Here is a 27,217-nt window from a genome sequence, read left to right on the forward strand (position 1 = left end):
AGCACTATGGAAGGCTGTGGTGGGAGGATTGCTTGAGGTCAGGTGTTTGAGAACAGCCTGAGCAAGAGTGAGACCCCATCTTTACTAAAAATAGAAAAAATTAGTGGGGTGTGATGGCCGCACACCTGTAGTCCCAGCTACTTGGGAAGCCGGAGGATTGCTTGAGCCCAGGAGTTTGAGGTTGCAGTGAGCTATGTTGACGCCACGGTACTCTGCAACAGAGTGGGACTCTGTCTCAAAAAAATTAAAAAAAATTTAGTATGAACATTTCCTAATATTCTAATTCTTTGAATCTTCATTTATGATTCAAAGCTTAATGGTTATCTTTATCTGTGCTTTAACATATAAGGTAGTTTCCATTAAAAAAAACTTTTGTGTAATTATAGTATTTATTGCCTATCTCTAAGAGGTAGGTGTGTATTAAATGGTTTAAAGGGGAAAATAGTAAAAAATCATTCATGCCATCTCTGATGGTGTGTTAACTGGTCTTTGATGGCTTTCAACTTGGCTTCTCCCCCTCATAATCAATCAGTTGGGTGATTTTAGTCTTTGTCTAGACAGATTCATTAAAGTAGATATTATCCAAGCTCAAAATGGGGCAAGCTGTATGTTGTTCCTTACAGTGCATTTTCCTACCTGCAAGAAATTAGTTTAGGAGTCTTCATAAGGTTTGTTTTACATTTCTCTATCTACCTTGTTTATTATGCTGTTTTTCACAATGAGCAGTTCTTGGTTCTTGTCACATAAAATGTAAAGATTAAGTCAGGACTTAATAGTATAGTATCTATCAAAAGATAAAATTGGGGAAGGTGTTAAAAATTTATGCTCAGATTTGATTTTTGACATTTTATGGGACATAAGTTTTTTAGGCATAATTTTAAAAGAACCACTTTAAGTAATGACATTTTAATTAATGAATAGGAAAACATGTAAAAACAGTAGTTATCTGCTGATACTCAATATCTTAAGGTTTTTATTGTCTGTTTTTTAAAATTTTTCTTTAGAATCCTAGATTTCAGCAGCATAAACTGAAACATTCTTCTATCTTAGAAAGGTTATTTAAATTTATTTTTTTAACTCATAGAAAGATAATTTTAAAAATTACTTGGGGCCAATGGAGTGTTTAATAGTCTTAATCAAAACACATTGGAAAGATAAGGATATTTCTTATGCTTTAAGAATTGTTTCCCTTACTAATTTTAGAAATATTTACATATTCATAGTTTAATTAATTTAACCTAATAAGATAATTCTAATTTATTATAAAGTGTGACTTGAAGAAAAAAATAGATCAATTTGAAATATCACAGATTTTTACGAAAAGTTTGAGAAAGATAAATTTCTAATTTATTGGAGTTATCAAGTTGATCAATAATGATACTGAGTTGTAAAAGTTAAGTTCTATGTTGGAAGTTATCTATAATGATTCTGCGTTAGATAGTGATTTAAGTAGGCCATTATGGAAATTAGTTTCATATTTATATTTATTCAATTTTAAGGTTTTTAAAAATACTTTCTCCCATATTTCTTTCTACCACTGCTTACTAAATTCATATACAACTTTAAAATTCTTATTACAAATGTTTTAGAAAAGATGCAGAATGGTGTTTAGTCTATTTTCAGAGTATCTATTAAAAGTATGTGAGTGATTCTGATTAGTTTTCTAAGACAAGTTATAGAAGAAACCTCTATTTTCTTATCTTTCTACTCAAGAGATTGGCATGGGATGATAAGAGTAGGGCATATGAACATTGAAAAACCTGCTCCAGTCTCTGTCCTTGTGAGTGCTTCATAGGACTAGTCCCTTCCTCTGACAGACAGGAACACAATTACTTCATCTTCTCTAGGAGAGAGAGCAACCTTTCTAATAACAGATTTTAAAAAATGTTTGGTGGGTAATGTAGGCATTAATAATGGGCTGATTGGCTGATGATTCTAGGCTAAATAATTCTCATATTTCATCTAGGAGAAGTTAAAGGCCTTTCGTAAGTGTTATTAATAGTTATTAGATAAGAAACTATTGTAAGTATGAATTTTCAAAATTATAGCCACACTAAGTTTTTCATGTTGATATTTAGTCAAAAGTTTTTGGTATTTGCCTCAGATTTTGAACATTGTTATAGCATTATATGTATGATAGTAATACTTTGATTACTTTTTAGATCCCTGGCTATCAGTATGTGTCACCTGAAGGCAATTGTGTAGAACATGTTCAGACTTCTTCTGCCTTTATTCAGGTAACTTTTATTTACAACAAAAAACAAATGTGTTCAAGCATATTTTAAAAGTCTAATAGTGGCCAGGCATGTGGCTCGTGCCTGTAATCATAGCACTCAGAGGCCAAGGTGGGAGGATCATTTAAGGTAAGGAGTTCAAGACCAGCCTGAGCAAGAGTGAGACCCCGTCTCTACTAAAAGTAGCAAAAAATAGCTAGGTGTGGTGGCACATGCCTGTAGTCCCACTACTTGGGAGGCTGAGGCAGGAGGATTGCTTGAGCCCAGGAGTTTGAGATTACTGTGAGCGAGGCTGACGTCATGGCACTCTAGCCCAAGCAACAGAGTGAGACTCTGTCTCAGAAAAAAAAGGTTAATAGTGCCTGTTTCCTCATTATTCTAAGATAAAAACAATACTTATTTATCCTGTTTACTTTGTTATAACGTTAAAGGAGAAAGTGTGTAAGTGGGATTGAAAAATATAGACTGTATAAATGTAAAGTAATTGACAACACCAGTGTGGTGATCCTTTCATTCTGTCCACTTAAAGCATTCATGTTATCAATGCACATATTGGATAGAATATATTAAGATTTAATAATCTAAAATATTCTAGGCATACATTTTTCAACTGATACAGATGATACAACATGTTTTTTTCTGTATTTAAATTTTCCCAAATCTTTTCTGCTAACTTGAAAGTATTTATCAGCACCTCTTTAGATACCAGGGGGATTATGGTGAGTATTTAGGATTTAGATGCATTAAGCTTTATTATAGAAAATATATTTCATGTTGCATAGAAGAATATAAAAATTAGAACAATAATAATAATAAAGCAATTATGTAAGTAGCTTGTTTTTCTCTTTTATTTAACTTATTTTAGCAACCCTTTGTTGATGAAGATCCTGATAAGGAAAAGAAAATAAAGGAACTTGAGTTACTTCTTATGTCAGCTGAGAACGAAGTTAGAAGAAAGTGCATTCCATCCGTAAGAAATACGTTTAAGTGTTAGATTTTGTTGTTGGAATCCTTCGTATGTGTGCTTTTATAGTTTTCATCAGCTAGAAAGCATATTCAGTATGACTTCAGATTTAATATGGAATAAAAATAGTTTTTTTAATTTGCAACTTTGAGGTTGTCTGATTTTGATATGCATCTCTTTGAACATATTTTACAATGTTCTACAGTAGGGTGCTTCTTTAGTGATAAATGTCAAGCAAACTTAAGGTAAAATCGTCAATATATATATATATGTTTGTGAAAATTGTGTGTGATTTAGATTAGTCTATGGTTTTATTGTAGACATTCCTTGTAATGATGGCTTTAATAGGAAAAATAAAGCTTGACAAATAAGGAATTTAATAGATATAGAGAGATTTATGAGCTCCAAAATTACTTTTATTTGAAAACTTTTCCTATATTTGGAATATAAATTCAGTAAGTTGGACAAAATAATAACATTAAAAATATGTGAAAAGAGAACACTTAGATTTTATACTCTCTAAAGAACTCTTCCAAAAGAAGAAATTTTATGTGGATGTTGGGTTTTGGTTACCAGGTGTGAAAATTCATGTCTGAGATTTGTTTGATGAGAATAACTAGGAGTATTAAAGTAAGATAAATGGTAGTTATTCTAGCAGAGTTAAGCAGGCTATGCTAGGTGGACTAAAAAGAAAAAAGATAATATTAAATAAGTTTATGCTCAAATGACAAGTTTCTTAGGTTTTTAATTTTATTTTTAATTGATTTTTCATAAATATTCATGAGGTACATAGTAATGTTTCAATATATAATGTATATTGATCTGATCAAGGTAATTAGCATATTCATCTCAAACATCATTTCTTTGTGTTGGGTACATTCAATATCTTCCTTCTAGCTATTTGAGACTGTATGTTATTGTTAACTATAGTCATCCTACAGTGGTTTAGAACACTAAAACTTGTTGCTCCTATCTAGCTGTAATTTTGTATCCTCTAACAAATCTCTCCCTATCCCTCCTGTCCCCCTGCCTTTCCCTTAAATGACAATCTTAAAAGTTTAAAATAATGCCTTGGCCCTTTTTATGTTTAGAAAAGGGTTTTTCTTGGTTTGAGGCTGAATGAAATGACAACAATACATTGAGAGTGACTGAGAACTCAGACAAAATTACTAAGATAGAATAACCTGAGGCCGGGCGCGGTGGCTCACGCCTGTAATCCTAGCACCCTGGGAGGCCGAGGCGGGCGGATCCTTTGAGCTCAGGAGTTGGAGACCAGCCTGAGCAAGAGCAAGACCCCGTCTCTACTAAAAATAGAAAGAAATATATGGACAGCTAAAAATATATATATATATAAAATTAGCCGGGCATGGTGGCGCATGCCTGTAGTCCCAGCTACCCAGGAGGCTGAGGCAGTAGGATTGCTTGAGCCCAGGAGTTTGAGGTTGCTGTGAGCTAGGCTGACGCCATGGCACTCATTCTAGCCTGGGCAACAGAGTGAGACTCTGTCTCAAAAAAAAAAAAAAAAAAAAAAAAAGAATAACCTGAGATCTTAAAATAGTATTATGAGGCCACTGGTGATATCTTTATACTATTTAATAAGGTATTAATAAAAATGACATTTGTTAATTGTAATAGGCAAGATATATACCATAGGAAATGCAGCTTCTGTTTTGAAACAGCAAAAACCAAAAGCAAATAGGAAGACCTGAAGTGTACATATTTTAAAGTTAATTTTGGTTTTAAGAAGCTGCAAATAAATAATTATTGTTAGAGTCAACATTTGTAGATGATTATATCATGTTTAAACCATTTTGGATTTTTTGATAGTAATCTTAGTTTTTAATTTAACAGGAAAATATAACTAGCTAAAAGAATTACTATTTTACATTAAAAAGGGGGAAAGTTACTAATTTCTTCTTAGAACTTGCTATTTAAAATCTGTTTGCATAAAGATCTGGTTGAATAAGGATATTCTGAATTCCAGAGAGAAGTTGCTGATAAAAATAGATTCCATACACATACAAAATATTTATTTTTTTAAATAATTATGTTATAATAATTATAGCCATTTTACTGAGTATCCATTATGTTCCCCTCTTATAGATGTTTTATATGTGTTCTTGGTAATCCTCACTTTAACTCTGTGAGGTAGATTATAAGAGATTCAGATTTAGGTCTGTATGATTGCAACCCTGTGGTTTTCCACTGGGTCAAGTTACCTCCCTGTTTGTCTTCTGGATCTTTTTTCCACCTGCAAACTCAATTGAAAGGCATATATGGTTTGGAAGCTATCTCTTGAAAGTGATTGTTAATTCAGAAGGTAGCTATGCTAAATAAGAAATAAGATTGCTTTAATTTCTTTTATTATTAGGAAACTTTAAAACAGGTGAAACTTGCTTTGCAACAATGTTTTTTCACCTTGTTTAACTTGAAACTTAATATATTTTTTTTTTTTTTTTTTTTTTTGAGACAGAGTCTCACTTTGTTGCCCGGGCTAGAGTGAGTGCCGTGGCATCAGCCTAGCTCACAGCAACCTCAGACTCCTGGGCTTAAGCGATCCTACTGCCTCAGCCTCCCGAGTAGCTGGGACTACAGGCATGAGCCACCATGCCCGGCTAATTTTTTTGTATATATATTTTTAGTTGGCCAGATAATTTCTTTCTATTTTTAGTAGAGACGGGGTCTCACTCTTGCTCAGGCTGGTCTCGAACTTCTGACCTCAAGCGATCCACCCGCCTCGGCCTCCCAGAGCTAGGATTACAGGCGTGAGCCACCGCGCCCGGCCAATATTTTGTTATTGTGACTCTCTAGCACATTCTGGTAATTTTTATTTATAATAGTAATAGTTACCATTTATTGAGTGCTTCCTATAGACTGGGCAATGTGCCCCCTACAATATGGCAGCTGCTAGCCACATTTAATTTTAAATAAAATTTAAAATTCAGTTCCTCATTTGTACTTAGCCACATTTTGGTTGCTTATGTGGCTCGTGGCTCCCATATCAAGCAGCCGCGGATATAGAACATTTTCATCATCTCAGAAAGTTCTGAGATGTGCTGGACAGTGCTGCACACTTTACATGTTGTTTCTCATTCATGAGTCTTAAAGGTCTCTTTTCTTAATTTTTATTATAATACACTAGGAAGCTAGGCTGACAAGATAAGTAAATTGTCCATTATATGTCTCTGAAGAAATAAAGAAAAATGACATAGTTCTCTAACTTCAAAGGATTTACTTTGCAATGGGGTCCTAGACAAGAAACAGGACATAGTATGATAAAATGAGTTATAAAGGTTTTATTTTTGCTTTTATTATTATTTTTACTTGACACATAATAATTGTACATATTTATGGGGTGCAGTGTGATATTCTGATATATGTATACAATGTGTAATGATCAAATCAGGGTGATTTGCGTATCTGTCATCTCAAACATTTATCATTTCTTTGTGTTGGGAGCATTTGAATTCTGCTCTTATAGCTATTTGAAAATATACAATAAGTTGTTAATTATAGTCACCCTATAGTGCTATAAAGCACTGGAACTTACTTTTCCTGTCTAGCTATACTTATGTATCCATTAACTTTTACTATTTCCTCCTCCCCCATCTACCTCCCCACCTCTAGTAACCACTGTTCTGTGCTCTACTTCTATGAGATCAACTGTTTTAGCTTCCATATATAAGTGAAAATATGCAGTATTTATCTTTCTCTGCTTGACTAATTTCATTTAACATGTCCTCCAAGCTTATCCATGTTGCAATGAATGACAGAATTTCATTCTTTTTTATGACTAAATAGTATTACATTGTGTGTGTGTGTGTATATATGTGTGTGTGCACACACCCCTCATTATCCATTCATCTGTTGATGGATACTTAGGTTTATTCCATGTCTTGGCTATTGTGAATAGTGCTGCAGTAAACAAGGGGGTACAGAGAACTCTTTGTCATGTTGATTTCCTTTCCTTTGGATGTATACCCAATAGTGGGGTTGCTAGATCATGTGATAGTTCTATTTTTAGTTTTTTGAGGAATCCCCATGCTATTTTCCATAATGGCTACTAATTTACATTCCCTCCAACAGTGTGTAAGAGTTCCCTTGTCTCTGTATTCTCACCAGTGTTTGTTATTTTTTTTGTCTTTTTGATAGTAATCATTCTAACATGGGTGAGATGATATCTCATTGTGGTTTTGATTTGCATTTCCCTGATGATTAATGATGTTGAGCATTTTTTCATATACCTGTTGGCCATTTGTATGGCTTCTTTTAAGAGATGTCTATTCAACTCATTTGCCCATTTTTTAACTGGATTTTTTATTTTTTTTGCTGTTGAGTGGTTTTAGTTCTTTGTATATTCTGAATATTAATTCTTTGTTGGATGAATAGTTTATATATAATTTCCCCCATTCTGCAGGTTGTCTCTTCGCTCTGTTGATTGTTTCCTTTGCTGTGCAGAAGCTTTTTAGTTTGATATAATCCAATTTATCTATTTTTGCTTTTGAGGTCTTCTCCAGAAAATCTTCCCAGACCAGTATCCTGAAGCATTTCCCCTATGTTTTCTTCTAGTAGTTTTGTACTTTCCTGTCTTACATTTAAGTCTTTAATCTATTTTGAGTTGATTTTTTTATTTATGATGACAGAGAAGGGTCTAGTTTCATTTTTATGCGTCTGGATATTCAGTTTTCCCAGCACCATTTATTGAAGAGACTGTCCCTTCTCCAATGAATGTTCTTGTTGCCTTTGTCAAAAATTAGTTGGCTGTAAATATGTGGATTTATTTCTGGGTTCTCTGTTTTGTTCCATTGGTCCATATGTCTGTTTTTATGTCAGTATCATGCTGTTTGGGTTACTAGAGCTTTGTAGCATATTTTGAAGTCTGGTAGTGTGATGCCTCCAGCTTTGTTCTTTTTGCTCAGGATTGTTTTGGCTGTTCAGGATTTTTTGTGGTTCCATACAAATTTTAGGATTGTTTGTCCTAATTTTGTGAAGATGGTCATTGGTATTTTGATAGAGATTACATTGAATCTGTAGTTCGTTTTTGGTATTATGGTAATTTTCACAATATCAATTCTTCCAATCCATGAACATGGGATGTCATTCCATTTTTCTGTATGTTCTTTTGAATTCCTTTCACCAGTGTTTTATAGTTTTCCTTGTAGAGATCTTTCACCTTCTCGGTAAAATTTATTTCTGGGGTTTTTTGTTTTTTGGGTTTTTTTTTTCCTATTGTAAATGAGATTGCTTTCTTGATTTCTTTTTCTGCTAGTTTGTTGATAGTGTATGGAAACACTACTAGCTTTTGTATGTTTATTTCATATCCTACACCTTTACTGAATTTGTCAGTTCTAAGAATTTTTTGGTGGAGCTTTTAGGGTTTTCTGTATATAAGATCATTTTATCAGCCTACCGGGACAGTTTGGGACTTCTCCTTTCCAATTTGGATGCCTTTTATTTTTTTCTCTTGCCTAATTGCTCTGGCTGGAACTTACGGTACTGTGTTGAATACAAGTGGTGAAAATGGGCATCCTTGTCTTGTTCCAGATCTTAGAGGAAAAGCTTTCAACTTTTCCTTGTTCAGCATGTTGTTGGCTGTGTATTTGTCACATATGGCCTTTATTGTGTTGAGGTATGTTCCTTCTATACCTAACTTCTTGAGAGTTTTTAATCATGAAGGGATGTTGAATTTTATCAAAATTTTTATATGTGTCTTTTGAGATGATCATATAGTTTTTGTCTTTCATTCTGTTGATGTGATGTATCATATTTATTAATTTGCATATTTTGGACCATCTTTGCCTCCCTGGGATAAATTCTACTTGATCATGGTAAATGATCTTTTTAATGTGCTGCTGGATTCTGTTTGCTAGTATTTTGTTGAGGAGTTTTGCAGTTTCTGTTCGTCAGGGATATTGGCCTATAGCTTTTTTGTTGTTGTGGACTTGTCTGGTTTGCTATCAAGGTAATATTGGCCTTGTAGAAGTCAGTTTGGAAGAATTCTCCCTTCAATTTTCTGGAGTAATTTGAAAAAAATTGGCATTAGTTTTTATTCATTTTTTAATTGGCTATTTTTTTTATTTCAGCATACTATGAGGGTACAAATGTTTAGGTTACCTATATTGCCTTTGCCCTGCCCGAGTCAGAGCTTCAAGCATGTCCATCCCGCAGATGGTGCACACTGTGCCCATTAGGTGTGCATATACCCATCCCCTCCTCCCTCCCCCACCCCCATCTGTCCGACACCTGATGAATGTTACTACTATATGTACACATAAGTGTTAATCAGTTAATACCAATTTGATGGTGAGTACATGTGGTGCTTGTTTTTCCATTCTCGTTATACTTCACTTAGAATGGGTGTCAGCTCTATTCAAGATAATACAAGAGGTGCTAGATCACCATTGCTTTTTGTGGCTGCATTGGTTCTTTTTTAAATATTTGGTAGAATTCTGCAATGAAGCCATTGGGTCCTGGGCTTTTCTTTGATGGGAGACTTTTTTTAAATCACAAATTCAATCTTGGTATTTGTAATTGGTCTGTTCAGGTTTTCTATTTCTTCTTGGTTCAATTCTGGTAAGTTGTATATGTCCAGGAATTCATCCTTTTCCTCTAGGTCTTGTAATTTGTTGGTATATAATTGTTTTAATAGTCTCTAATGATCCTTTGTATTTCTGTAATATCAGTTGTAATGTCTTCTTTTTAATTTCTGATTTTATTTATTTGGATCCTTTCCCTTTTTTTCTTAGTTAATCTGCCTCATGGTTAGTTAATTTTGTTTATCTTTTCAAAAAACCAACTTTTTGTTGATCTTTTGTATGTTTTTAAGTCTCAATTTCATTTATTTCTGCTTTGGTCTTTATTATTTTTTTTCCTTCTACTAATTTTGGGTTTGGTTTGTTCTTGATTTTCTGATCTTTGAGATACATCATTAGGTAGTTTATTTGAAATCTTTCTTCTTTTTTGAGGTGGGGATTTATTTCTATAAACTTCCCTATTGATACTGCTTTTGCTGTATCCCATAGGTTTTGGTATGTTGTTTCTGTTTTCATTTGTTTCAAGAAATTTTTTAAAATTTCCTTCTCAATTTCTTTGTTGACCCTTTGGTTGTTCAGGAACATGTTGTTTAATTTGAATGTATTTGTACAGTTTTAAAAGTTTCTCTTTGGCTGGGTGTGGTGGCTCATGCCTGTAATCCTAGCATTCTGGGAAGCTGAGGCAGGAGGATTGGTTGAGCTCAGGAGTTCAAGACCACCCTGAGCAAAAGTGAGACCCACCCCTACCTCGCCCCATCTCTACTGAAAAGAAAAAAAAAATAAAAACAAAAGTTTCTCTTGCTATTGATTTCTGGTTTTATTCCATTTGAGAAGATACTTGATATGATTTTATTTCTTTTAAATTTGTTGAGACTTGTTTCATGGCCTAATGTGGTCTATCCAAGAGAATGTTCCATGTGCTGATAAAAAGAATGTATGTTCTATAGATGTTGGATGACATATGCTATACGTGTTTCTTAGGTCCATTTGATCTAAAGTGCAGTTTAAAGCCCGTGCCTCTTTGTTGATTTTCTATCTAGATGATCTGTTCATTGCTGAGGGTGGGGTGTTGACGTCCCCAACTATTTTGTATTGGAGTCTATTATTCCCTTTAGATCTAATATTTTCTTCATATATCTCGGTGTTCCAGTGTTGGGTGGATATATATTACAATTGTTACATCCTCTTTCTGAATTGATCCCTTTATCATTATATAATGATCTTCTTCATCTGTTTTTAGTTTTTGACTTAAACTCTGTTTTATCTAAGTATAGCTACTCTTACTTGCTTTTAGTCTTCATTTAAATGAAATATCTTTTCCCATCCCTTCACTTTCAGTCAATATATGTCTTTACAGGTTAAGTGAGTTTCTTGTACGTAGCATATATAATTGGGTCATTTTTAAAATCCACTTGGCCAGTGTATATTTTTTAAGTGAGGAATTTAATCCATTAACATTTAAGGTTATCATTGATAGGTGAGGACTTATTTTGTTAATTGTCACTTTGTTCCTTTCTTCGTCTCTTATTGTTTATCATTGTGGTTTGGTGGTTGTCTTTATATTAAGGTTTGATTATTTTCTCTCTTTTTTGCATGTATGCTCTATCAGTGAGTTTTATACTTTTGCCTGTTTTCATGATAGTGATTATCATTTTTTTCCTTCCAGCTGTTAGACACCCTTGAACATTTCTTGTTAAGGCCAGTCTAGTGGTGATGAATTCCGCTTGCCTGGGAAAGTCTTTATTTCTCCCTAAATTCTGAAGAATAGCTTTTCTGGGTATAATATTCTTGGCTGCCATTTTTTTTTTCTTTTAGCACTTTGAATATATCATTTCATTCTCTTGGCTTGTAAGGTTTCTGTGGAGAAATCTGCTGTTAGCGTAATAGAGATTCCCTTATATGTGACTTAACACTTTTGCTATTTTTGGAATTCTTTGTCTTTCACTTTTGACAATTTGTAAGTCACAAAGTTTTATGGGAACACATAGGAGAGGTACCTGTTTTAGATTCAAGTGGTCAAGGAAGGGTTAGTGGAAGAAGTCCTAATTGAGCTGTCTTGAAGATAGGTGATGATTATATATTAGCAAGATAGGTGAATTAGGACATTATTATAAATGGAATAGGTAAAAGTTTAAATCAGATGAAGTACTTTCCAATATTTGAACTGTATCTTAAATGAAGAATGGGATTTTCCTTGGTCAGTAGGTTAGTGAGCATTCAGATAAAGGGAGCAACAGTATGTGCAAAGACACTCCAGGGTAAAAACAGTATAATTCTTTGAGGAATTGCATTTATTATGGCTGGGTATTCCCTGGGAGAGGGCTTATGAGTGAAAGTGTTAGGAGATGAAATTTGAAAGGAAAAGAGAAGCCAGATTCTAAGAGTTTAGACTTTATGTTATATATAAATTCTTATTTTATATTACCATGATTTTATAAGTAAAAAAATTTAATAGAAAAAAATATAGTTATGAGATTTAATGAAAAAATTTTTATACAAATTTCGAGGAAAAACCATATGTTTGCTACCATATTTTTAGCTGAAATGATATGAACTATGTTGTTCTAGAAAACCTTTCACTTAAAATCTAAATTTATGCCCATATTGAGAATGACAAATAATATTCAAATTTCTTTTGTACTTTTAGCAGCCTGGAAGTTTTTCTAGCTGGTCTGGTAGTTTCCTTGTGGATGATAGCATGACTAATACTCTAAATAGCCTCGATGAGCACGCTCGTGAGTTTTATGGTATGGATGAAAATCAGGCTGTGTCTGCTCAGCAGAATTCACCCACGAAGTTCCTGGCTGTGGAGGCAAATGCTGTGCTGTCCTCTCTGCAGACCATTCCAGAATTTGCAGAGACTCTAGAACTTATTGAATCTGTAAGTTAGAAATTGTGAGATTATCAAAAGCTTAATTTTAGTTACATGGTTTCATGCTCAGAAACTCGGTTTAATGGACATTGACCCATTGTATGTTAAGCATTTTGTATGCCACACTTAATTTATTCTAATATTTTGCAGTGGCTTCTGGCAAAAAAAAAAAGTTAAAATTCTTCTCAAATATATGCCTTGTATAGAATTTTTAAAAATTTAAAACTTAATTCATTTGTTTATTATACAAGTTGTACAGGTGTATTAGAGAAAGTTAGAAATTAGAGGAAACTGTAAAGAAAAAAATTTAAATTCCTCATAATCCCAGAGTTAATTTGATGTATTACTTTCATTCTGTGTTCTATACATGTAAAACACATATGTACAGTATATATTTTAAAACCAAATATACACATATGTATTATGTTTGTGGATTTTTTTTGTCTTCCACTTATATCATGAGCATGTCTCTGTTTTTTTAATTGTTTTTTAAACTTGAATTTTAGTGGCTTTATAGTATTCCATCAAATGAATGTAAGAGAATTTATTTACCCAATGCACCATTATTACTAGACATTTAGGTGGTATCTAGTTTTTCAGTATTACAAATAACAGAGCAGAACGTATTTATATAAAGCTTTGTACAAAATCATGATTTATGTCCTTAGGTTGTATTGAATTTCTGGATCAAAATGTGTTACCTTTTTTAACATGTTCCATATACATTACCAAACGATTATGCAGAATATGATAGTATTTTCCTGATGTGGACTAGAACTTGAAGTTTTATGATAAATTGTACTTTTTTATGATAACTTAATAAAATGATTTGTTTCTTTTATTTCAAATACTTTGACAGCAAGCTTCAGCTGCTGAATTAGATGAACTATTACCTGTTTTGAAATGTTCCAAATTGGCATTGTAGGAAAACCATAATCTATTCCTCTCAAATGTTCTTGCTTAAAAAAAGATGGCCAAGGAAAGCCTGTTTCTGCTGATAAAAATGAGTAGTTAATTAACTCTGTGGAAATCATCATCCTCTGTTCAAGATCAGATTTAACTAGGTTATAGCATTAACTTTAGTTAAGAATTTAATTTATTGCAGGATCCTGTAGCATGGAGTGATGTTACCAGTTTTGATCTTTCTGATGCTGCTGCTTCTCCTATCAAGTCCACCCCAGTTAAACTAATGAGAGTTCAACACAATGAAGGAGCCATGGAATGTCAATTTAATGTCAGTCTTGTACTTGAAGGGAAAAAAAACAGTTGTAGTGGTGGAGACAGTGAGGCTATTCCTTTAACATCCCCAAATGTGGCCAGGTTTAGCACTCCACCAACCATCCTCAGAAAGAAGAGAAGAATGCGAGTGGGTCAGTCCCTCGGCAGCGAACTTGGTGATGATGGCTCATTCAGCGATGGTGGTAATACAGCATTAAAACACACACCAGTGAAAACACTACCATTTTCTCCTTCACAGGTAGTAGTGTTGTTTTTGTTTATGTTCCAAATGTTGATGAACTAGATTAAATTAGATCTTTAATATCCTTACTAGCATTTGGTTGCTTTGATAATGCATAAAAATAGATAATGTGTTTAAATGTATACATGAGAATGCTAAACTCTGATAGATCAGAAAGTATCTGTATAAGTATAGTAGCTACATTATAGTGTCTTACCATTTTTAGAGCTAAAAGGGACATTTTCTTTATCCTGTAGTCCCACATCTTTTTAGAACTCATCAGTAAACAGGCCCCAAAAGATGAAATGATTTGCCCAAATTTATCTAGTATGGTACTGAGACTGAGATCCAGTTCCTGACTGTTCAGTAGATGTACCAGATAAAGGTATAAAGAGACCTCATCTATTTACAGTAATTTAGATTTTGGTTTGCCTATTGAATTTTTCTTCTTAATGTTCTTTGGAAGAAACTTATGCAGCTGCTTCCTATAAGAGCTTTATGTGTCAGGAGGTTTTCTAGGGATGTCCAGAACTACCTGCTTTCTCCTAGTAATGTCCCTGGGCAGCAGATGTTTATATTAGGACAGTTTCTTATTGAACACTTGCTATGTTCCAGGCTGTGTGGCAGACACTTTTCTTATAGCATCTCAGTTAATCCACTTTCAAAAAACCTTAGGAGTTACATGGAATAAAATTCCGAAGTTGGGCTACGTTTCCAAGGTCACACTTAGTAACCTGTGGAGCTGGTATTTGCTGAAAGCATTTGACAGAGGTTAAAAAGTTTAATGGGAGAATAAGGGAGTTTAATGGTCAAATAAATATACATGGAGAATACTGGGATATTGTTGGAGGTTTTGAGGCTGGGAAAATGAATAGGATCTGACAGTACACAAACACTGTGATCTCTGAAAATTGTGCATCCTGTGCTTCAGGGGATACTATTTACATAGACTATGATGTAAATAGTGCCTCCCTCCATCCCCACCACATTCCTCAGAGTTAAAATGCATTGGGAAAGGTGAATCAGGCTTGAGCACATTAGCAGTTTTCTATTTCTGGAGTTTTATATACTAGCAATTTTTGAAATGTGAATTCTAAGGTGGAAAGTGGCTGAAAGGTGCTTATATCCCATGGCAAAATGCTTGGGTTTTATACTGTAAAAGAGGGTTTGATTGCTAATCTTAGGGTAAGGTAAATTCAGATATTAGGAGCAAGAAGTGATAGAGCTAGAATTCATTCCAGTTATAAGTAGCCTTGAAGCAATTTCTGCTTCTTTATATAACTGCTTCTAGTCTGTTGGCTACAAAAATAAATTAGTATTTCACAACTGTGTGTAAGTTAAGCCCCAATGAATAAATCGTGTAATTTAGAAAACGGACTCTGTGATATCAATTTTGACTGCTCAGAGGTTCTGTGCTGTGTTCTAGATAGTCAAATTTACCAGACAGCTGTATTTCTTATCAGCAAAGGATTATTATTATATTCTGAATTCAAAGTACTCTCATAGAATAAAGGCCACTTAAGATCATTTATTAATAGGAGCCAGAAAACTTATTTTTTTCAGTTACACTGTTTACAAAACTGTTACATTTAACACAGCAGCTATTTATGGTTTCTATAGATCCCTATTTGATAATATACTATTTATAAAAATTTTTGTGTTATGTTTTATAACTTCTGAATATTTGTTGAACAACTGCTTTTTGAATGCCCATATGTGCTAAACACTGTTCTAAGAGCTGGGGAAGCAGCTATGAACAAAACAGACAAAAATTCCTGCCCTCATGGAGCTTAATTTCCATGAATTGGAGTGTAAATATAATATTATTGATAATCTTCTCCTAAGAGAAATGAGGAAGTAATTTGAAAATCTTATCAGTTTAATATTTGCGTAAGGATTTTAATGTTCTAGAAATTGTCTTTAAACTCTCTTCCCAAAACTAAAAACTAAACTCTCCTTTTAGTTTTTCAACACATGTCCTGGAAATGAACAACTTAATATAGAAAATCCTTCATTTACATCTACCCCTATTTGTGGGCAAAAAGTTCTCATTACAACTCCTCTTCATAAGGAAGCAACTCCCAAAGATCAAAAGGAAAATGTAGGGTAAGTAGCTATTAAATAACTGTGCTAGAGAAAATGGGGAGTATAGTATCAAGAATAGATTACCTTTTGTCCATATAAATAACATGTATCATAATCCCTATTCATACTGGACTTATAATTTTTTTTAAAAAAATCATAACCTTATGTTTTATCCCTAGGACAGTGAAAACCAGCTAAATATAGTGTCAAACTTTGATTTCAAGCAAAACAACATTTTTAGTACTATTTTCCTACATTAGTCTTTTTTAAATATTAAGATGATTGATTGGAATAAGAATTACTGTAGTCAGGCATACTTTAAAATAGCCCTAGAATGTTTGGATAAAGCATGTGTATATGCAAGAAAATTGAGTGTATGCTTATATCATGGCTTTGCCTTCCTTAACTTGTATGAAATCAAATTGTGACTATAATATAAATATCTAAATGATTGGATAGGTTTAGAACACCTACTATTAGAAGATCTATATTGGGCACCACACCAAGAACTCCTACTCCTTTTAAGAATGCACTTGCTGCTCAGGAGAAAAAATATGGACCTCTTAAAATTGTGGTATGTATTTTCTTTTTATTGTTAAGAATTTTCCTAATTTTAATAAAACACAAATTGTAATTTTTATCACTTTGGTTTTTAACATTTAAAAAAGGATATTCACTGAAACTGATACAAAGTTTTATCTTTTGATTTATAAGTCTGCATTTGTGTTAATATTTTTTCTTGACTTGTAAATAAACCTTTGCTTGGCTTATTTTGAATTCTTTATATCATCTAGAGAAAGGAAATCAGGTGTCAGAACCCTTTTCTTAATGCTAAAATCCACATTCTAGTAGTTTCAGTAGTGGTTACCTGCAGTAGAATAAAACACTCTTAATATTTTGATATACTGAAGCACTTTCATAATGATATTTAGGAAACTGATAGATCAGGTACCTCTTTAAGGTTCAGTTTCCTCTTCTGTGCAAAGAAGATCATAAAACATGTCCCAAATTGTTATTGTAAAGGTAAAAGAGATATAATAGAAATAAAGGGGCTTGTTCTGAGTTTTAAGTAGTACATGTTTGGTTGCTGCTATTGGTATTCAGTAGTAGTAACAGTAGTAGTTCATGAATGAATAGAGCTGGGAAGTGAAGTTATCTGTGCTTTCGTGCATATTGTCACCTTTGAAATACCTTGGAAAAGCCGAGTGTATTCTAGGCAGATATAGATTTCTAACAAGTTTAAAATACTGGTCACTTCCAGGATACTTTAGTTATGTCCTTCTATTTTTAGTTATTTTTTATGTAGATTCATCAATAAATTCTAGTTTACTTGATTTATTTTCTACCAAAAGGCATGCTACTCTAATCTTCCAATCTTTTCCTTTTTTTTGAAATATTGTTTTAGAGGGTTTATAAGGTTGATCAAGTCTTTTTATCACTTAGCTGTATATACTGCTGTCAACAATCATATTATCTTTAGAGCTTTCTAGACTTTTTATGCATGTACATGTAGCAAAAATGAGATCACACTTTATGTGCTATTTTGTAACCTGTTTTTTCTAATTTAACCAAATTAATATATGTATTTATCCCATAATTATTAATGTTTACATAATATTCCATTGTATGGAATTACCTCGTTGATTTAACTAATGTTTCAGTATTTTGCTGTTCATTTAAAAAATTCATCATTCATTCGGCAAATATTGATTGAGTGCCCAATAGGTGCCAGGCACTGTGTTGGGCTTTGAGGATGTAATGTTAGACAAGTAAACAATAATTTGAAGGCATTTAAAAATTCTGCAGAGAGTCAGGGTCATCTGATTAACATAATAATAGGGAATAATGGTGTGTGGGAGAATAGGTTTCAAAGTACCTAGAGCCCTGGTCAGTTTTGTTTACTGGCCTTCTGGCATTTTTTTTTTTTTTTTTTTTTTTAGTTTAGTTTGGAATGAGATCTTCTGGCATTTTTAATTTAATACCAGCAGCACTCACAATTCTTTGGATAGAATTTTTCTGTTGCCAAAACAGATTACTTTCTGCAATTTAAGATAAAAGGAAGATAATGATTTAGCAATTATTAATAAAAATATTGATAGGCCCATACATTTCTTTGCAATAAACTGACTTTTTAGTTTTCCTGCTCCTCCTCCTCAAGTTATTTACTGAGTACCTACTATGTGCTAACCACTTAGCTTTCTAATATATGTTACTATGAATCAAATGTACTTCTTGGAGATTGGCTTTAGAATTTTAATCAGGTGCATCTTGAATGTTGGTTGCCTTTTAAATAAACATTGATTCTTCTAAGGTTTACTGAAAATTACTCAAAAGGCTAAAAACTCTGTGGAAACCCTTTAAGTATAAATTTCTATTAATTTTGGTAGTCAAATCTGAAAAATATTAAATGTAGTAGTTCTTTGCTTTTGTCACATTAGGACAATTAAGAGACTAGTTCTTGGTAGTGAATGAATTCATCTGTGTCTTAGCCACTACTCTAGGACATTTATATTCTTAAAGGGGAAAAAAACAGATTCTTTTTAAGAACACCTAATCTATGTTCTTGATGAAGTATAATCCTTAAAACAAGAGCTCTTAGAGAAATATATAAAAACACTAACATAATTTCTGTTTGTATCAAGCTCTAGATGAGAGCACTTTTAAAATTTTATTTCCATTTTAAAAGTTTTTGTAAGTGCTGAAAAACTTCATTTGTATATGAATACTATTTTCCCTAACTTTGCTGGCTGAGTATATAAGCTGCTGGTCATTAAGTACTACCAGTTTATTATTTAGTAGAGGTTTGATTACATTTTTAAAAAGTAGATCTTGGTTATGATAGGTATAAATTAGATATAATTTTAAATTTTTTTCTGAGATATAAGGTATGCTTACCTATTTGGTAGAAAGCTAGATGAGTAAGTAATATTTTGAGACTATTCATTACTCATCTCACACTCAAGTTCCTGTCTTTTTGTAACCTGCTCTCCCACACTTCAGGACACACACAGACACACACCTTCCTATACTCTCTCAAATACACACACACACACACAATCACTCAATTCTTTCTTGGATACTGTGTCTCAGCTCTACCCTTAGGGCTAGGTATACAAAGATGAAAAAAGCGTGATTACTCCTCCCAAGTAGTTCACAATCTTAGTGGTAAGAGAAACATAGAAACTAGTAATAACACTCTGTGTAATAAATACATGAAAGTAGAATAAGTAAAGCTAGTATATTTATTTCCAAGTTGTTCTACATTGCCTATTTTTCCTATTGTTATATAAAAAAATACTTGAGAAATAGTCTTTTTTCTATTTAATTCTGAAGATTCTGATTGAAGCAAGAGCTACAATAGCTTCCCCCAAAAGGAATGTTTTTGTTTAGTAGGCTAGAAGGAAGAAATTGCTGCACTTCATTCAATGCTTACAAATGTGCAATATGATTTTTGCCATAAAACTGATTAGTTAATTGATATATCTATAGAGACTAGAAGATTATGCCAATAATGGAAAAGTATAAAAGATGGGTTTTTTATATATGTAGGGCAAAAAAAGGAATTGATATAAGTGACTTAAAAACCCTTTTAAAAACAATTTAGTCCCAGCCACTTGCCTTCTTGGAAGAAGATATTCGGGAAGTTTTAAAAGAAGAAACTGGAACAGATATATTCCTCAAAGAGGAAGATGAACCTGCTTACAAAAGCTGCAAACAAGAGGTAATCTTTCAGTATTATTATAATATTAAGAAAAGTCTTACTGTGTCCAAGTGACTTTGCTGTAAAGCTTGTATGTAAATTATTCATTCTAGCAAACTGCTTCTGTGAAGAAAGTCAGAAAATCACTAGTCTTAGATAATTGGGAAAAAGAAGAACCAGGCACTCAACTATTGACTGAAGACATTGCAGACTTGCAGGTTTGTAAAGAATTACTATTTTTCCAAATGGTTGCTTTAAGTCCTACTGTTCTTGTTTTTTACTCACTGTGTAGCTAGTTCATTAGAGATTCATGGAGAGGTTTTTTTTAGTATCATTCTGCCTAATTCAGAGAGAAACTATTAACTGTAGAGAATATTTTATTTACTTCTTTGTTTTTTATACTTGTGTTGTTATGAGAGGAGTTAGCTCTCTTATATATGATGTCAAAAAATGGTAGTTCTCAAAACTGTAAATTTCAAAATTTATCTTTGGTTCATTTCCAAAATATTTAATATTACTACATTACTAGAAATTTCTTTGGGGCCAACCACTTTCTTGGGGGGAAATGAACAGGGCTTCCATTACCACTTACTCAGTAGTCTCTCTGTTTGTCTTCATTTTTGAATTAGTTATTTTATTTTCCTCTTTCTTTTTTCTCTCTTAGTCAGAAAATATATTTACAACATCTTTATTCATGATACCATTATTGGAAATGCATGACAATAGGTGCAACTTGACTCCTGAAATACAAGATATAAATTCAACCAACAAAACATATACACTTACTAAAAAGAAAACAAATCTTAACACTTCCAAAGTTGTCAAATTGGAAAAGAATCTGCAGGTATGGACTTAAACATTTTTTTAGTGATTTTTGTTGTTGCTTAATCAATGATCACTTTGGACTTACTGATCACAAATTATACTTTTTCTTTTAAATTTGACTATAGCAGTAACTAAACATTCACCATTATTTTGTCACTCAAATTAGATTTGAGTTTGAGATACTCATTCATCAGGGCACATATAAACTAAACGATTGGAGTTGTAGCCAGAGACTCTGGTGATTTCTTAAGCACTATTTCTTTTTAAACTCAAGACACATAAATCCACTTCTGGCACCTCTTTTCCTGTAACAAATATGTATAGCTCTAATTGTTATCCTGAAAAGGGTAAGTGGTTGGAAGCAGTTTCAGCATGATTTTGTTGTTATAATAGTTTCCAGTGAACTTTTTGGCTTAGAAGTTATAAAGCAAAATCCTTTTCTCTGTTGCTGTGTGGCCAGTATGTGCTGCAAATGAAGGCTGGAAAACTTTTTACTGTGTTATCTTAAAAGTTAACCTTTTAATTATCTTAAAAGTTAAAGTTAATTTGAGAGTTCATTGAGGAAGAAGTTTCATCTTTATGCCACAGTGACTGAACGCTAGTGTTCCTAGTGACACTTAAGCATGTCTTGAAAACATCTTTGGCAGTCACATATGGCTACCTCACATTTGTCTTGAGCCACTGCTTACTAAGAGCCATATAGCTCACTCTCTTAATCATTTAAAATGGACTGCGTTCCCAGTGTTTAATTAGCAAAACTTTTGGGGAAATTTGTTATATAGCAAATCATACCTATAATATAGTAATCTTTATAATAAGGGAAGGAAAAAATATCAAGCAAACAAACCTGACTTTGTGTTATAAATATGTTTCCTAATTTGTAAGAAAAAGCATTCATATTAATAGTTCATTTTTTGACATTACATTCTCTCTCTAAATCTTTTGCAAAATTTTGAAATAATAAAGACTAACATTTCTTTCCTTGTTAAGAATCATTTGATTTGGGGGGAGTTGGTGGGAACAAAACTTTTAAACTGCCTCCCTAGGTCTGTGAGAAATATAGATAGCTAAAATAATTGACTTTTTAAAAACTTCATCATAAATATTTCAGTGTATATTTTAAAACATAACATTATTGGCCAGGCGCAGTGGCTCATGCCTGTAATCCTAGCACTCTGGGAGGCAGAGGCGGGAGGATCGCTCAAGGTCAGGAGTTGGAGACCAGCCTGAGCAAGAGCGAGACCCCGTCTCTACTAAAAATAGAAAGAAATTATCTGGCCAACTAAAAATATATAGAAAAAATTAGCCGGGCATGGTGGCGCATGCCTGTAGTCCCAGCTACTCGGGAGGCTGAGGCAGAAGGATTGCTTAAGCCCAGGAGTTTGAGGTTGCTGTGAGCTAGGCTGACACCGTGGCACTCACTCTAGCCTGGGCAACAAAGCGAGACTCCGTCTCAAAGAAAAAAACAAAAAACAAAAAAAAACCATAACATTATTTTAAAAGAAATACGATGCCATTATCAAAACATTTTTATAATTACTTATTAAATATCCAATCAGTTATAATTATTGACTTTTAAAAGTCAAGTTGTGAAGTAGTATGGATATTTTAGTAATTTTTACATTACTATTAATATTTCTTTCCTAGTCAAATTGTGAATGGGAAACAGTGGTTTATGGGAAGACAGAAGACCAACTTATCATGACTGAACAAGCAAGAAGATATCTGAGTACTTACACAGCTACCAGCAGTACTTCAAGAGCTCTAATACTATAATTGTTATTGAAATTGATGAAATGTCCCACTCCCTTGCTGTATTCTATTCTAAATTAGGTTGCAGTGAAATTTTTCTCAATTTTTTTAAAGTTTTAATATAGCATCTTTTTTCCATATTGGATAGGCAAAAAGCTAATAAGCCACTTAAGTAAGGGGTAGGCAATTTCATAGTTTACTTTTTAAGAGATAAGATTTTTAAAATTGTTTTTAAAGAACAAGATGAGAAAATGACAAAATGTTCATGGATTTTCTAAAAGTAAATTCTCACTTCTTTTTCACAAGATGTATGTTGCTACTCTCTTGATGCTGCAGTTTTATTATAGATAGGTGTATGAGTATGTATGATTTCTGAAATTAGTCTGTGTATGGGAAGCACACATGGTTTTATGAATTACTTTTGCCACGTGCTGATTTACTTAGGCTATCATTTACAAGGAAACACAGTAGAAAGGAATTTAAAGGAAGGATAGAAAGTTGCACTACTAGTTTTTGGTGTTTTTCAGAAACAGTAAGAATTAACTACAGTATTAAATGTATTTATTTGAGCATAGTACTAAAAAAAAAAAAAAGCATTGTAAAAGGGTTTTTTTCCTTACTAGTAAATAGTATTTTCTTCATAAATCTCAGAAAAGCTGAGAGTTTTGTTGAATGTATTGTACAGTATGTAGGAGCAGGAAATCTTTGTAAATTGGAAAGAAGTCTGTTTTTATAATTTATTGTCATTTTTAAAGCTTAAATGTAGATATTTATATATATACAGGATGTCTAGAAGCCAATGTTGTTTCCTGTTATTACAGCTAACATAGTAAAGAACAATTTTGATCTTTAAGTATGAAACAGCAGTAAGTTATAGCTGCAAAGAATATAATATCTATACTGTATGTCACATCTACCTAAATATTGCACTATGCCCTTTAAATCATGTTGGTTATAAAGTAGTTCTAAAAATGTACTAAATAATAATTTAATATTTTCTTTTTAAATTATATTGGGTGGGTCATATAAATTAATCTGGTGATTTGTATATGTGTTTGGAATATTTGCATTTTGTTTAAAAAATAATATGGTACCTTGGTCCCCAAAACCAGTCTGCACTTAGAAGTTTGTTATATTTACTCAATGTTTCAGAAGTAGGGAACATTATCTTTTATTTATAAAAATATTTTGTCCTTTTATAAATGTTTTGTGTTTCTCTACAGGTTACAACAGTTGCTTCAGTTGCCTGTTTTAGGTGTTTGCACTTATTTCTTCTTGAAAGAATGTCTTTATTTGCTTTTCTGGTAGAGATTTTATGTAATTTTTTTGAGTCATATAATGGTGTGCTGTCAACTTAAACACTGACAGGTAAATAGAATTGTACACTGTAGTTTGAATTATTTATGATTGACACACTCTCTCCCTCTCCACTCCTGAAGTATGCTGCTATAAAAAATAGCAGAATCGGCTTGCTGCTATGAGAGAAGGAAAGAGCAACCACCACTTGCACTGTGTGAAAAGATAAAAAGCAAATGATGGCAAGTTCTCAAGTTAACTTAATGGAATCAACCATTACCAGGCAAATTATTACAAATACCAAAATACTATGCCTTAAAAAAACAAAGCCAGCATAAGATTTTCTGATCTGTTTTTAGGTTAATAGAAATGGAAATACTAAGTATTTTAATGCCTAGCTCTTGAACAGTAGACCTAAAAGGGTTTTAAGCTATTTAAATGCACTTGCTAGTTTTTGCATATTATACGTAGTGAGAAGTGAAGAAAATGTACGGTACTAAGATTATGCCTTGTTGATAACAGATAAACCATTTGAATCTTCTTAGCATGTTTGTTAAGTATGTTGATTGCTTTCTAATTAATGAGCTTCTCACAGAAATTTTACTTTGTGAAACCAATGATTATAACAAAATCATACTGGATCATTTCAGTTACCTTGAACTAATAGCACATAATGTTTTGTTTTTTCTAAATGTAGCTCTTAGCTGGTTTGGATGTACATAGCCTGCAATCACCAAAGTATAGTATCTTGGAAGAGCTATATTTTTTTAAAGCATAATTTTTCTTGAGCATTAAATTATCCCAAATGGTATTATATTACAGATAAGCCTGGGCTTATTGGACATAGTACGTATTTGGGTTGGCATTGGTTGAATCCTCCAGTTAACTGCTTTGTTGCTTTTTGCAAGATTTTTAATCTTAAACATGTCAGGCATTTTAAGTCACCTTTATACTGTTTTGTTCATTTGAATTTCTTTCAATATGTTATAAAAATGCCAGAATGCCAGACATACATGTAGCAGCCATACTTGCATGGAAACTGACTACACATATATAATACTACATTTTATTGTAAGGTTTTCACATTAATACAGCAATTACCCTGACTCAATTGAGTTTTTTGATATATGGGAAAACTTTCCATTGTACGAGAATCTTGCATACAATGTTGACATATATTAACATCCAAAATAAAGCATCTGTGTACAAGCTGGCTTGGCATTGCTCATTTCACTTTGGTTTTGTGTTTTATCAGGAATTGACCTCTTAAGGACTTAATCCAACATTCTGTTCTTAGGCCTTTTTTCTCACTTAGAACTGTCTTTACAGATGATTTTATCTATAAACACAACATCTCCTCTTTACTGGCTGTGATTCAGAGCCATATTTTCAACTGCCTTTTAGAAACATTCATATGATGCTTCTATTGACACCTTAAATGCAACATGTCCAAAGCAGATTTCCTCTTTTTCCCAACTTCAGCCCTCCCTTCCTTTGTTCTGTCACTTAATGATATTGCCTTCCCTTTGATCACTCACTGAGCAATTGCCCACTGCCCACATTGAAATCTGTTGTAAATTCTCAGCCCTCATAAGGCCACTGTTGTGATTCTATTCCATCATCTCTTACTTGGATTATTGCACTAATCACTCTGATCATCATTCTATAGACATATCAAGAAACTGCCGTGACATCAGGTTGTCATCTGGGAAAGGCCAACTGGTCATCCAAGCAGGTCTCTTGTGGTATTACATTACTTCAGTGAATCCATCACCATCCAGATTCTACCTTAAACCTCCTAGACTCAGAAATCTGGTGGTATTAACTCACTGAAAATGAGTTTACTTCTCAGTAGAAAGCTTATATCAAGTTTTAAGACTGACATATGAAATCAGAATGCCAATCTATTTATAGTGTGAAATAAAACTACTGAGAGGACTAGGCACATTCTCTCCTTATATGTAAGCAGAAAGAAACAAATATAAAAAAACACAAAGATCTGATCACATCTCTCCTATTTAAAGACCTTCCTGCAGTTCTCTGTTGCTTAAATAATAATAATTCTCCTCCTTCACTTCCTAACCTAGACCTGGCCAACCTTTCCACAATTCATTTTTCAATCATGCTGGTGACTTGGCTCTCCCAAGAACATACGTGCATGTGCCTGTCTCCTTGCCTGTGTTTGTAATATTCTCTCTGCATGACTACTTTGTCTCCCTAGCCTGTTAAAATCTTACCTTCAAGGCACAGGTCTGTGAATCATTTCCTGATTATCCTAGTGCTTCCATAAAACTTTCCCACTAGACTTTTATGTTTTTCAAGAGTAGGTATTACTATTTATAACTGCTTCATTTCTGTGTCTAGCATGGTGCTTAGAAAATCTCACCAAGTGATATATTGAAATAATTTTAAAAATCAGTCATGACTCTATCAGGGAATATTAACCGTACTTATTTTACACCACAGATTATAAATAGCTTTGATTTCTTCGTTTTCTGCATGAAACAAGTTTTGCTTCATAGCCAAGGAACTGTATTATTTTCTTAAAATCTTTTAACTCATTTTATAACCACATAATTTCCTGCTTAATTTATCCAGTTATATAGTGATAGGCTTGCCAGCCAAGCAGACCTTGAATTTGTAATGTAAAACATGATAGTATTTAAAGAGGTGCATTCTACTCTGAGAAGTAAAAAATTATTGTTTTTAATTAAGTAGTAGAGGGTAAGTTGAACCAAGTGAAGTTCAGTTGGAACATACACTTTCCCCTGGTCTTTTTTTTTTAATGAGTACAGATACAGTCAAGAATATGTGAAATGCATCAGTAGAAAACCAAGATAAAGTGCACTTTGAGAAAACTTGACTGACATGCTAGAAGAGTGTTTTTGAAAACTTTTTAGTATCTTAGTAAAAGTACATTAAAAGTTGAGTTTGGAGCAAACTTAATATTATTAAAAATAGTGTCGTGCATAGCTCTCATTTCTGAAGTTCTCAGACCTGGTGTGCTTATTCAAGTTCCAAGTACAGAATGTGCTAGGTTTGATTGGATTTTCCTGGCCAGAAGAGGGAAAGAGGGAGGGTGATGCACTGTACTCTGATTTAACTGCTGGAATTTTGCCAACCGTAGCTCAAAGGTTTGAGCAGATTCTGAAATAATCTCCTAAGCCCTAATACAGTTAGTACTTATTTATTTATTCAACTTAACTGAGTACTTATGCCCTGTGGTAGGTACTGAGGATACTATGGTAAATGGTGCATGACCCTTCCCTTAAGGAAGCAGATATTCTAGGAGGAGAGATGAGTATGTATGTAACAGAAATGTTGTCTTTGGCCAAAAGTGAGATGGATCAAGTAGCCACGTTCCCTATTATATGTGTAGATGCTCATTTGTGACTAAAGGAATAGCTGGACTCTGCCCAGATAGCATGGATTTTTTTTCCTCTCCAGTGTGCAGAATTGGTTGGGTAGGTGGTTCATTGGAGTCTTGTAGCACCCAA

General features: G+C 33.1%; 1 protein-coding gene across 1 annotated transcript in view; it reads left to right on the top strand.

The window, feature by feature from the left end:
- Positions 1-23,249, top strand: part of MYBL1 (MYB proto-oncogene like 1) — a 39,129-nt gene extending 15,880 nt beyond the window's left edge. The window contains exons 7-16 of the mRNA XM_045560478.1: positions 2,163-2,237; positions 3,100-3,204; positions 12,379-12,612; positions 13,709-14,080; positions 16,026-16,168; positions 16,607-16,721; positions 19,752-19,868; positions 19,961-20,065; positions 20,512-20,691; positions 22,320-23,249. Of these exons, the coding sequence (XP_045416434.1) occupies positions 2,163-2,237; positions 3,100-3,204; positions 12,379-12,612; positions 13,709-14,080; positions 16,026-16,168; positions 16,607-16,721; positions 19,752-19,868; positions 19,961-20,065; positions 20,512-20,691; positions 22,320-22,448 (1,575 nt within the window). The 3' untranslated portion in view covers positions 22,449-23,249. The remainder of the gene's footprint in view (positions 1-2,162; positions 2,238-3,099; positions 3,205-12,378; positions 12,613-13,708; positions 14,081-16,025; positions 16,169-16,606; positions 16,722-19,751; positions 19,869-19,960; positions 20,066-20,511; positions 20,692-22,319) is intronic.
- Positions 23,250-27,217: the final 3,968 nt, after the last annotated feature.

This window comes from Lemur catta, chromosome 9, assembly GCF_020740605.2.
Source record: "Lemur catta isolate mLemCat1 chromosome 9, mLemCat1.pri, whole genome shotgun sequence".
Classification (NCBI taxonomy): Eukaryota; Metazoa; Chordata; class Mammalia; order Primates; family Lemuridae; genus Lemur; species Lemur catta.